Genomic DNA, 13,187 nt, shown 5'->3' on the forward strand with positions numbered 1-13,187 from the left:
TATTTTAATATTAAATAATCCTACATTTTGGCTTTTGTAACAGGAAAAGATAAATACTTTAAAAACACACACTAAAAAAAAATGGTGTTCTGTAAGTACAAAAGCCCCAAGTTGCTATAATAAAAAGTTGTGTGTGAATCCTTACAAGCCAGCCACATAATGGTTGTGTTAAGGGCTGCATCTGTACAAAGTGTTGCCAATGTTATCTCTACAGTTTATACAACCTTTTATATCTATGTAACACATTAAACAAGTCAAAAATAAGCATGCGGGCAGAGGGGGAAAGAGGGAAGAGGGAAAGGCAGGGATGGGGGAGGGGAAAAGGGAGAGAGGGAGATATTAAAAGAAAATTTCCTTAAACACAGCGATTGTCCTGCAATTGTCCATTTATATGAGGTGCAATGTATTTCAAGGTGAAATAAAAAACAGTATTTGTGAAGACTAGAGAGTAAAAGGCAATCAGCCAAGGTGTTTATTGATGTTGTTTTTATTTTTAAAATCACACATTGTATACACATACAAATCAGTCTAAAATTTATTCACCAAACCCCTAGTTTTTCAGCAATTGGCTCTTATTCAGTACCAAAAACTCCAGTCTGTGTGGACACATACACAGACCTCTGCAATGTGGTTGAAAAATCTGTCAGGTCATAGTTAACTCTGAGACTAGCCCACTTTGATCCTTTTCTCTTCGTGGCTCTCCAAACTTCAGATGCATGGCCCATTCATTAAACCCAACCATTAAACCCAACAGCCTTTGAGGAAGGATTCAAAATAATTTGAGATGAATGAAACGACAGGACCTACATTACTGATAAGTATTCTCCCCATTCCAAGGAAATTGTTTTATTTTTTAACAAGTTTCTAGACTGGTCATGATACCATGATCAAACTGGGTTATTTCTAGTCTGAGACTTTGTGACTTTGTCATATGTCTCAAAGGAAAAGTGATCAGTATTCTGAAAACACTTCAGGACAAGTTAGGAAATCAACCGGCAGCTGGGAACCTGTGAACCAAGACTAATGAGGCCAAACACTAAAATGACGAGAGCTCAACAGAGGATGAGTTTGTGAGACCTGCAGAAAGTCACCACAGATGATACCTGAGGATCTGGAATTTTTGATGAATTGAGCCCCAAATCAGGACTAGTCATCTGCATTAAAGAGGGGAAAAAAAAAATTCTGTTAGGTAACAAAACACTCAAGTTATAGAATCCCACCGAGTAGATTTTTTTCATTTCCCCGACCCTTGTTTACAGACTTTCTGCCCTCCACCTTACAGAGGGTTATAAGCATTTATGAATTTAGATGACTTGTGCACAGTGAGGAATTTAATACCAGCACTCCAGAGGGGGAAAGGCAGAGTGAGTTTGAGGCCACCTGATTAATATAATGAATTCTAGGAGAGCCGGGGTGGGTGAGGGTGAAGAATCTAAAAAATAAAAAACAAAAACCAACCAAACATAAAAGAATCCAGATAATGCACTAGAGAGATGGCTCAACATTAAGAGAATTTGTATCTGTTCCCAGGAACTAACACAATCATCAACTCAGTTCCTTCCTCTGGCTTCCACAAGCATGGCATGCACGTGTGCATATAAATACAAGTCAAATACTCATACACACCCACACACACACAAAATCTAAATGAAGTGTTCTTATGACTACAGAACCCAGAGTTCCCAGTATAACCCCAAATGTCCCACTCAGGAAGCAGCTTGGACTACAATTTCTTTTCACCTGATTACCCAGTTTTCTAACTATCTCATAAATTGCCTGCCTAAATATGAGAAAAGTCATGAGAAATTCTATGGAACTTATTTCCACTGACCACAATAAAAGCCGTATTTTAATTTACTGAGACAGAATCTCACTCTAACTCAGGGCTTGTTTCAGACTCTGAGATTAGGAATATAGAGACAAATATCCAGAATGCGTACAGAAGCAGGAGGGCTGCAAGTTCCAGGCAGCCAGGGTTACACAGTGAGGCACTGCCTCAAAAAACCAACTAACCCAACCAACAAAACCTTCTGAAGATTAGGCATATTTGTTTACCTCAGTGGTTCTCACCTGCGCTAAATTTGGGCTCCACCTCTGAACTATATAAGCCCCACCTCAAAAGCCATGTACACAGACAGTCAGGTGTGGTGGCACAGGGCTACAAACCCAGTACTCATGAGGGTAAGGTGGGGGAATTACTCCAAATGTAAATCTAGCCTGATCTACACAGCTATCCCTGTCTTAAAAAGTCAAAGCAAACAACCCCTTCCACTTTACCTAAGCAGTTACAACTAAAATATCAGCAAATTTAAAAACTTCAGTGGGATGACACTGCTGGATATGTCGCATGTAACTCACCCCTCTATGCATAATAGCATGGTGACACAAGGAGGTCAGTGAGGACAAGCAGCTGGTCATCAGTGAACTGCTGCTTGTGTTCTTGCCAATTGTCATGGTGTGTCCTTCGGAAATTGGATAAAGTCTTCTTTACAGTCATCTGTAATCAACCCATGCACATTTTAACTTCTAAGGACTAGAGTAAAGAACCAGTTATCTTCAGCTACATTAGAATCCACCTAGACCTCAGCTCTTACACAATGCAAATACTACAGTGTCAGAAAACAAAGTCAGTTTCCTGCATCCACTAACGTTCTATAAAATTCCTAGTGTCACTTCAGGACAAAACACTGGAATGTACTGCCACTTGCTAGACCAGTTTCAATACATACTGTATTTACAAAGGTGACCTGTTTAGCTTTGGAGCATGGGAGCTCATGACTAGATAATAATTATTTCTAGTTTAAGATTAGTCCTCAGTGAGATGAGAGACTTTGTAGATACAAAATGCCAGAATAACAAACAGTAAATGAACCCTAACTTTCTAGCTATTGTTAACAGTGCTCTTTACGTTGGGTTAGAAAGGATAGAAGCTACAGAGTTTAATGTTATTTTGTTATACATGGGAGAAATGTCTTTGCAAGGCTTTAATAATTACAGAGTAAACATGACCCTATGAGAGGCAGTAGTTTGTTTGTTTTGTTTTTAGGTTTTTCAAGAAAGAGTTTCTCCGTGTAGCCCTGGTTCTCCTGGAATTTGCTCTGTAGATCAGGCTGGCCTTGAACTTATAGAGATCTGTTTGCCTTTGCCTCTTTTGTGCTGGGATTTAAGGCAAGAGCTACCACCGCCTGGTTGAGGCAGTAGCTTTACAAAGCAGTAAATCTCAAAGTGTGCAGGAAAGTTATTATTAAGTGATACAAATAAACTAATAGGGAAGAATTATACATTGCGATGTACATTATTTTGGTAAAGTGTCATATGCTGTTTGAGTTCACTAAGAAGCTAGAACTGGAAGTGGAATTGGCCCCACACATGTGTGTACTGTGTTCTCTTAGGCTCCTTATCTGGTAATGGTTTAGACTCATTAACTATGTGGCAGAAGGAAAGAACAACAAATCAGCTCAAGATTAAAACCATGTTTAAGGACAGGTAGCGGGCAAACCACTTCCAGCATAGTTTGCTATCCTGGAAGCTATGCAGGTTGCTATGTAAAAGCACCTGCAGTTGGAAAATTGCCAAATTCAGCCATGGAAATTCAGCTCAGCTGTGAATTCTGGCTAGTGTCTCAACTTCTCCAGTAATATTTTGCTGCTATAATTACCTGATCTCTACTGCTATGTGTTCTTTTACCTGCAAGCCTTACCAGAGGACATACTCTGCTCTGTCTAAGACACTCTTTATTGGGAACTCCAGCTTCCTGCCTTAAAGGTGCTTTAACAGTTGATTTCTGCTAAATGTGCTTAGCCTCCAAGTTGATGGTATTTTGTTGTCTGTCTGTCTGGTACCTGCCTGATACTTGCTATTTATTCTTTTACTTTGGCTTGCTGTGTACTTAAACTTACTTGCACAAAACTAAAAATACAGCTCTAATAGATTATCTTCTGGACCATACATAACATACCTCAATAGGCTGAGGATCATTCAAATGTGCACTAAGATTCATAAGGAGCTGGGGCATCCAGGTGGGAACATCATAAGGGCTAGAAAGAATGCATGCCCCTAGTCCAAGCACACCAGCATGACGTTTGACCAACTCTGCAATGAAAACAACAAATACATCCTTTATAGGGAAATAAATTTTTACTCATACTAGTTATGATTTCATTGTGCATATTCCCTCATTTAATATAAATTTATAAGTACATACAAAACAAAAAACAAAACACAAAAACAAAACAAAACAAAAACAAACAAAAAAAACAAAAAACAAACCAAACCAAACATGATTTCTGGAGCTGAACTAGAAACTGTAAGAATTTTTTGTCTGCTTGGTTTTTCCTTTTCTTCTTTTTTTATTATTTTATTTTTATTTTACATATAGTCTCCCAGTTCCCTTTCCCTTCCTCCCACCTTGTTTCCCTCTCTCCAGCCCTCACATGCAACCCAACAACCCTTCCCTCCACCCACCCCCACTCCACATATAGGGTGATGCCCTTCAGGAGGGGTCATCTAAATCTGTCAAGTATTTTGGAATAGGGACTAGGACTTCTCTCCTGTCTCTAGATTAAGGGAGTATCCCTCCATGGGGGATGTGCCCCCAAAGTCCTTTTGTGCACCAGGAATACATCCTGGTTCCACTGTCTGAGGTCCCTTAGACTGCTCAGGCCTTCTAGCTGAGTCTCATGTTTAGGGGTTGTGAGTCAGTCCCATGCTGAATTTCCAGCTATCAGTCTGGGGGCTCATTAGCTCCTCCTTGTTCAGGAAAGCCGTCTCTATGTGTTTCTGCAGCCTGGTCTTGTCTTCCCTCTCTGCACCTGGATTCTAGTTCGGCTCAGTGTTTAACTGTGAGTGTTTGCTTCTGTTTCCAACAGGTACTAGATGAGGGCTCCATGATGGTAGTTAAGTTAGTCATTGATCTCATTATCAGGGAAGGGCATTTATGGTAGCCTTTCCACTGTTGCTCAAATTGTTAGTTGGGGTCAGTCTTGTAGGTCTTTGGACATTTCTTTAGGTTCAGTTTTCTCTTCAATCCTATAATGGCTCCCTCTTTTATGTTCTCTCTCGCTCTCTTTCTTCTTCTATCCCTCCCCTGACTCAATCTTCCTAGTCCCGCGTGCTTTCCTCTCTTCTCCTTCTCTTTCTCCTAATTCCCTGTCCACTCACTGCTCCCCCCCCCCTCCTTCCCATGTGCTCTGGAGAATTTGCCCCAGGTTTCTCTGTAGCTTTGGAGGCTGTCCTGGAACTCACTCTGTAGACCAGGCTGGCATCGAACTAGGAGATCCACCTGCCTCTGCCTTGACAGTGCTAGGATTAAAGGCATGCAACACCACCACCATCTGGCTATACTGCAAGAATTTTAAAGACATTCTATAGTTGTTCCTCAGTGACACTATAATTGTTTCTAGACAGGAATGGGTCGTATTGTTAAAAGCTAACATAACTCATTCATATTCTAAGCACAGTTCCTAATCCTAAAACCATCTCCCAGATTAGGTAATATCATATCTGTGATTGTCCCCACACAAAATGCACCACTGTGCATGACAAACACATTTCTTAAAATAGAACTGCAACACATGTCTATGTTCCTTCCTCAGTGGTATAAATTCAAGTGTTTTCAAATACCATGGTCCCTGTTTTCTTTCTTGCTTTCCCCTTTTCCCCTCAAGTGGTGTTGGTATTGATCAAACATTGGGTCCCATAGGAGCTAAACACCTCACCACCCTATGACTGTCACACCTTTTGGTAGTATTTGGTATTGAACACTGAACACAATGCATATTAGCCAAGACCATATTAAATTTAGCCACATTTCTAGTCCCCCTCAGTTACTCAATAAAATTAATATATATTCTTTTGTAAATCTATTCTACACATGTGTATGAACAGAAGAAGGTAAGAAAATGAGATTTTTGAGTAGTAAAAATTATAAACACCACCATTTATCATAATAAAGATTTAAAACACTTTATTCTCAAACAGAACTAGAATGTTATTAGAGTTTGGTATTAATTGGTATTAATACTTAATACATAAATACTTAATACTAGGTATTTAATAATTATGATATAACTATGGCTTTAATGTATAAGAACTTCATATCCAAGGCAATGTGCATAAATTGAATGAATTTCATATTTCCTAATCTTTTCATTGTCTTCACTGCCCCAGTGCTGCAATTATGGGCATCACACTTGGCTTTTTATGTAGGTGCTAGGAATCAAACTCAGGGCCTTTGACTTGTAGGGCAAGCATTTTACCAGGTATCTTTCTAGCCCATCCCCATTTTTCATTAAAAGTTTGTGTGTATACTCGAATATCTGCACAAGCACACACCCAAGTGCCATGGTATGCAAGTGAGGTCACAGGAAACTTGTGGCAGTAGGTCTTGTCTTCCATCCAAGAGATCAAACTCATGTCCCAGCAATGATGGCCTATCTTTTTTCTTTTAGTTCACTAACACATAAGTCTTAAATTCTAAACACAAGATAATTTTAAATCCTTCAAAATAGTCAATTCTGGATCTGTTTTTATGTACTTATTTTAGGTGGAGGTTAGAACAGTTACTGTGGAGGTTAAAAAGTTACTGTATGGAATAGTGGACAAGTTCCTTTGTACATACAATTTTAGCCTTTTCACTCCATGTCCTGGGACAATAACTCCAAGCATTTAGCCAAGACTTGAGCACAAACAAATGTTTAAGTACTTCAAATGTTTAAGCAAGTCTGCTTAATTCACCAAAGTTATGGGGATTTGTAACATTACCTGCAGAAGGAATGGTATCTCCCACAGAACCAGGGTCTCGCTTTCTTTTCTTGGGTAGTTTTGTTTTGCAAAGCTGCTCAAAATGAATCTGCATACCACTGTCCATGGTAAGGAAATTACACTGTAGCAGACCACTTAAGGTGGTAGCAGCCATTTCTCGAACCTGGAGAGATAATTAATTTCTATTAGAACTGAGATCCTATGTGTGAAGTGATGAAAGATAAGAGTGACATGGAAATGTATATAAATTTTACTTTTTCATGCCAGACATCACCAGATTCCTCATATTTCTGTGGCCTCAAAATGGATAAAAGCTATATCAGGGTTACAGAAGTATAACTATTATACATAAGATAAAATTTCTTCATAAATTAACAAGAAACAAAGTAATAAAAACAAATGTTCAAAATATAAACAAGAAAGCCAAAGTTTTGCTCTGTATTCGAGAGGTTCTTTGTACTGTCATTTTGTTGCCCTGTTTTCTATAAATATATTGTGGTACTGGGACCTAATTCAAGGGCTTCATATAAGCTGAGCAAGTACTCTATCACTGGGGCCTCTTTTTAATTTGTATAAATTGTATTCTGAAACAATGTCTCACTAAGTGTCCCAGGCTAGCTAGGTATTAAGCCCATGCCCTTGCCTATGTTAAGACAGTAATATTTCAGTGAGTTCCATCCCTAAACCCTTTTTGTTTTCAGGTAGAGTCTGAAGTCTGTGGCCTTTCAATTTTCTTCCCTCAGCTGTCAGCGGACCTGGGATTACAGGTCACACCACCACATCCTGCCAGACACTTTACTTCATTTAACTTTTGATGGATTTTGACTGATTTAGGATAATCCAATCTGAAAGACTCAACAATGTTATGGCTATCAGCTCTGTTCAAAGAGCTAACATACTATGACACAGAATTAGAATGTGGGCAGTATGCACACTGGCCAGCAGCAGACCAGCAGCAACACACACTTTGTTTTGTGGGTAAAGCGAAGATATATTAAAATAAGTAAAGCTGTCTTATCTCTTGTTTGCATCTCTTTGATCATTATGTGTACTGTGTTTTGCCTTTATGTGACTACAACTAGTCTATAAAAGTTTGATGATGTTTGTATGTAGCATTTTTCTCTAGTCTGAAGCTTGATCATTTAAATATAATATTCTTGTAGTGAAATTCATCCATTTTGGTATCATCTGAAGGCTTAAAAAGTCATTTCTGCTTTAAGTTCCTACAAATAGCCAAATCTGTATTTCAGTTTATGTAACATAAAAAAGTAAGAAGATGCTGTTTTACTATATATGGAGTATGTACCAACTGGCTTTCCTTCAAGTTGCTAATAAATTAGCCCAATACTTTCAACAGAATGTACTAAAGCCTACATTTAGTATATTCTTTTTGGCCAGGATTTAGCCAGAATTGACATGTCAAGAATAACATTACAATGTGAGGAAGAAAATAATTTATTTAATTTTACTAGTCAAAAACAATTATTTCCTCATACTTCTAATATTTTTCTTTAAATCTACAAACTTTAGAAAAGAAATCTGCTCTCAATTATAAAGTTTTTCCAATTCAATCACAAATAAAATTTAGCTAGTTATTACTGCTGTATCTTTTTTTATCATGTTATTCCAATGATGGCTTTACTTGCTTATGCCACAATAACAGACATTTTCTGTTTAGAGAAAGCACAGTAGTGCTTTATTAAATAATAGCAAATGTGAAGTAAATCTATAATGTTACATGGTACTCTGCATGCCCGTCTCACATGATTTATGCTTACCCATCACCTCTGTGACCAGAAGACCAGCACTGCTCTATTTATGAACCCTTACTTAGGAAAAATGAGGCTATTATGTACTGCAATCAACATCAGGTATAGATGCAGTCTCTGGCAAGGCAAACAGCATTTTGCTTTCTATAGAGCTTTGCCATCCTCATTTCACCTTCCTTTTAATTTTTAAGATGAGGTCTTGCTACATAGTCCAGACTGGCCTTCAATTCATGTTCTTTCTGGCTTAACCTCCCAAGTGCTAAGATTCCAAATGTGCACCATTACACCCAGCTCAGAAAAACATCTTTTAAAAAGTCTTAAGTAACAGAAATTTCCATGGAAAGTTACCCAAACAGAATTTTCAAAACAGTTATGGCTCAACCCACCATCCTTACCTATCTATCTCAGTGATACATCATGTTTCTCCACAGACTCTGCCTGCCTCCTCTTATCAGCCACCAGTGTCTGCCCTCCTATCTCAGTCAGCACCCCCCCCCCCACCTATACACACACATCTTGTAAGACCTGCAAAGAACAATGATAGGACAACAGCTCACCAGCAGTTTGAACACTGAGAATGCAACAGCACATTTTTTTCTAGGATTATTTACCTGTTTTATTACTTGTAATTAAATTACTACTTGCTCCATGGCTCATACCCGGAACTCAGATCATCAGGCTTGGCAACAGGAGCCTTTTCCTTGCTAAGTTATCTCACTGGCCGTACACTTGTTTATACAAAGGTACTGTTTACTACATATCTTAGAAAATACTTCTTTCAATTTTGATATTCTGGGGACACTTTCATTCTAAGTAACAGTAACCTAAGGACCACACAATTTCTTGGAAGGATGTTTTTCAACTAAAAGACTGAAAATTAAAAAAAAAAAAAGAAATCCGTTTTACAGCCAGTCTCAACAGTTAGATGTAAGTAACTAAAGCCATATTTTTGTTGTGTTTTGAGACAGGGTTTCATGTAGATAAGGTAACTGAGGTTAGACAAAAGACAACCTTTTTTTTTCTGAATTTTTTTATGAATTTTTTATTTTTCTTATTTTTACACATCGATCCCAGTTCCCTCTCACTCCCATCTCCCATCCTCCCATGCCCACAGAACTCCCCACTCCCATCCCATTCCATTCCCCACTCACTCCACAGGGAGGGTGAGACTTTCCAGGAGGGAAAAATCAAAATCTGTCAAGTCATTTGGAGTAGAGTCTTGGCCTTTCCTCCTGTCTCTAGGTTAAGGGAGTATCCCTCCATGGGGAATGTGTTTCCAAAGTCCTGACAAAGGACAATCTTAAATGAGACAGTAACAAATGTGAAGAAAAATTCTATGTCACCTGGTGCATTCTAGGTAGATGGCTGCTCCCTCCCAAATGCTGGGATGACAAGCATGTGCCAAGGCTTGGTTTATGTGGTGCTAGGCAACCCTTTTCCAATGGAGCTACACCCTCAATCCCATTTAGCATTCTTGGGCAACTTACTAGGCTTTAGAATCAAACACAAATCTAGAGCTCCACTTAACACAAATAGAATTGGAGGAATGAGTGGGTATTCTTTAATGTCTCTCAAATCTTTCTTTGAATTTGGAACACCTACTCAGACACTTGATAAGAATAAGCAAACTTGTATAGCGCTGTGGAAATCAGTGTGGTGATTTCTCAGAAAATTAGGGATCAACATACCTTAAGACTCTGCAATACCACTGTTGGGCATATACCCAAAGGAGGCACATTTACACCACAAAGACTCAACTATGTTTATAGCGACATTCTTTGGAATAGCCAGATCTTGGAAACAATTTAAATGCCCCTCAATTGAAGAACAGATAAAGAAAATGTGGTACATTTACACAATGGAGTACTACTCAGTGGTAAGAAACAATGGCTCCTAAAATTCCCAGGCAAATGGACAGACTAGAAAAAACAACAACAAAAAAAACCCAAAATCATCCTGAGTGAGGTAACCCAGATCCAGAAAGACAAATATAGTATTATGTATAACTTTTAAGTGGATACCAGACATAATGCAAAAGATATCCAGCCTACAAACTACAACCCCAAAAAAGCTAGACTCCTCCTCTAGAAACAGAAGCAGACGCAGAAATCCACAACTAACCATTGGGCCAAGCTTCTGGAATATAATCTAAGTGAGGGAGGAGGAATAATATAAACAAATGGGAAAACCATAGAACCAGCCAGTTTGACAACTGGGGAACCTGTGTAAGACCAAACTAGACTCCCTGAATATTGGTGACAATGGTGTGGTTGGGACAATATAAGAGGCCACTGGCAGTGGGTCCAAGATCTAACCCTAATGTACAAACTGATTAGTGTAACACTCTCTATATGGAGATACCTTGCTCAGCCTAGAGGCAGGGGTAACGGGGGTGGAGGGGCAGACCTCAAGAAGATGATGGAACAGACAGACTTCCTAGGGGAGGCCTTATCCTCTCCAAAGAGCAGATGGGAGGTGGGGGGTAAGAGGGAAGTAGGAGGAGAAGAGGGAAAGAGAACTGGGATTGGAATGTGAAAAATGAATTAATAAAAACTGCTAGAAAAAAATAAGTAATTAAGTCTTCATATTACCAACTTTAAAAAAAAGGATATTTTATTTTATGTGTTTGCCTGAATGTATGTAAGCATATCATATACATGCAGTGCCTATAGAAGTCAGAAGAGTGTCACATCTTGGTGTTACCATTGTGAGCTACCCCATGGATGTTAGGAACTGAACCTGGGTCCTCTATTAGAATACCAATTACTCTGAACTGCTAAGCTGTCTCTCCAGCACTCAAATACACTCATTTTTAAACCTAGTATTATCCTAAACAATACAATACCTTTAAAATAACTGGTCTAAAGTGCAAATTTATATATGCCTAACACATAATAAATATGACAATACAATTCTAGATGACTACCCTAGACCTAAAACAATCTCTTCTATCATTCTTAATAACACATACCCATCCTAAAATCTAACAGTCTTCAAAGGAAATATTACAATAAAAACAAACTAAGATTAATGTGAACTATAAAAACCCATTCAAAGCCAGAGGGTGGTGGTACACGCCTTTAATAACAGCACTCAGGAGGCAGAGGCAGGAGGATCTCTGCAAGTTTGAGGCAAACATGGTCTACAGAGCGAGTTCCAGAACAGCCAGGACTGTTTCACAGAGAAACCCTGTCTCAAAAAACCAAAAATCAAAAAACACAGACGAAAGCAAAAACAAAACCAACCAATCAACCAACAACAAATAACATTCAATCCAAAGGCTGGACACACATTAAATAGCAGTGCCCACCAGGAAAGAAGGAGATTTAGGTGGTAGTGTTTCATGGAAAAGAGTGATTTTAGTAGTAGTGCTCTATTGGAAGAAATGTGACCACTTCTGATTGTTACTTGTTTTCTTGGTTCTTTACTTTGTGTAAGTTCTCACTCTGGCTTACTAGATTTGACTGCCACAGTTTTTTTTTTTTTTTTTTTTTTTTAATTAACAAAATTTCCAGGCCAGAACTCTGAGAGCAAAGTGAACAGCATCCATGTTCTGAACAAATACAGCAAACCCTGAGCTGAGGCCTGAAGCAGGTTATTCATAAGCATCTAATCATCTTGACAAAAACTGCACAGCTCTGAGAAGCTGATCTATGCAATACTCTTCAACTCTGTAAGGGAGATTTAGCACACATACATCTCTTGTCTCTAGAAAAGAGTTCTGATACAAAGTGAACGAAACAAAAATCCATGTGCAACCTGGACCCTAGTGTTTTCCCCTCTCCCTGTGTTGGCTTAGTTTGAAGCAGAGTTTCACACAGCCCAAGCCGGCCTCCTGCCAGGGTGACAGGTGTTTGCTAGCATGCCTGTTTCCTTCATTCTTTGTGCAAAACATGTGAGGATAGCACCAAACTAAGACTGTTTAAACAAATGCTATGGTCTACTTATTACATACTCTAAAATTTATTCTCTTACTGTGTGAATGAGAGAGACAGGGAAGGAGGGACAAACGGAGGGAGGGAGGATGAATGCTTATGTTTATGGACATCAGAGAATGTCAGGTTTCCTACTCTATCACTCTTTTGATATTACAAGTCTCTTATTGAACCTAGAAGTAAGCTGGTGACCATCAAAGCCCAGTGATCTTGTCTCTGCCCTGGAGTTTCAGGTAGCTTATTATGTAGGTGCTATGGATCTGAACCCAGGCCTTCATGCTTGCTGCCCACTAAATGGTCTTATCCCACTAAGTTATCTTCCTAGCCACAATTATGTTTATTTATGATATGGGAGAAAATAGAATTATATTCTAATAAACCTTCTTGAAAATAATTAAGTTTAATCAAAAACCAAAGAAAACATTTCTATGACACAGTACATGTGTAGTGGTCAGAAGATAATGCCCAGGAGTTAGTTCTTTCCTAGATGTGGGTTCCAGGATTAAACAAAAGATGTCAAACTTGACAATAAGTTTCTTTATCTGTTAAGCTATCTCCTGGCCCATGACAATTTTTATTTTTTATTATTTCCTTTTAGAGAGGCAGGGTCTCACTATGTAGTTCTAGTTGGCCTTGAATTTATAGAAATTTGCCTGCTTCTGCCTCCTAAGTGCTGGGATTAAAGGCACCACCATGCCCTACTCCTTGACAGTAAAATTTT

General features: G+C 38.7%; 1 protein-coding gene across 2 annotated transcripts in view; it reads right to left on the minus strand.

The window, feature by feature from the left end:
* Positions 1–471: 471 nt before the first annotated feature.
* Positions 472–13,187, minus strand: part of Psme4 (proteasome activator subunit 4) — a 117,134-nt gene continuing 104,418 nt past the window's right edge. For both annotated transcript variants that reach the window (XM_051178757.1, XM_051178756.1), the window contains 4 exons: positions 6,763–6,925; positions 3,959–4,092; positions 2,359–2,497; positions 472–1,154 (listed from right to left, as the gene is read on the minus strand). In XM_051178757.1, the coding sequence (XP_051034714.1) occupies positions 2,363–2,497; positions 3,959–4,092; positions 6,763–6,925 (432 nt within the window). In that variant the 3' untranslated portion in view covers positions 472–1,154; positions 2,359–2,362. The remainder of the gene's footprint in view (positions 1,155–2,358; positions 2,498–3,958; positions 4,093–6,762; positions 6,926–13,187) is intronic.

This window comes from Phodopus roborovskii, unplaced genomic scaffold (assembly GCF_943737965.1).
Source record: "Phodopus roborovskii unplaced genomic scaffold, PHOROB, whole genome shotgun sequence".
In the NCBI taxonomy this organism is placed as follows: Eukaryota; Metazoa; Chordata; class Mammalia; order Rodentia; family Cricetidae; genus Phodopus; species Phodopus roborovskii.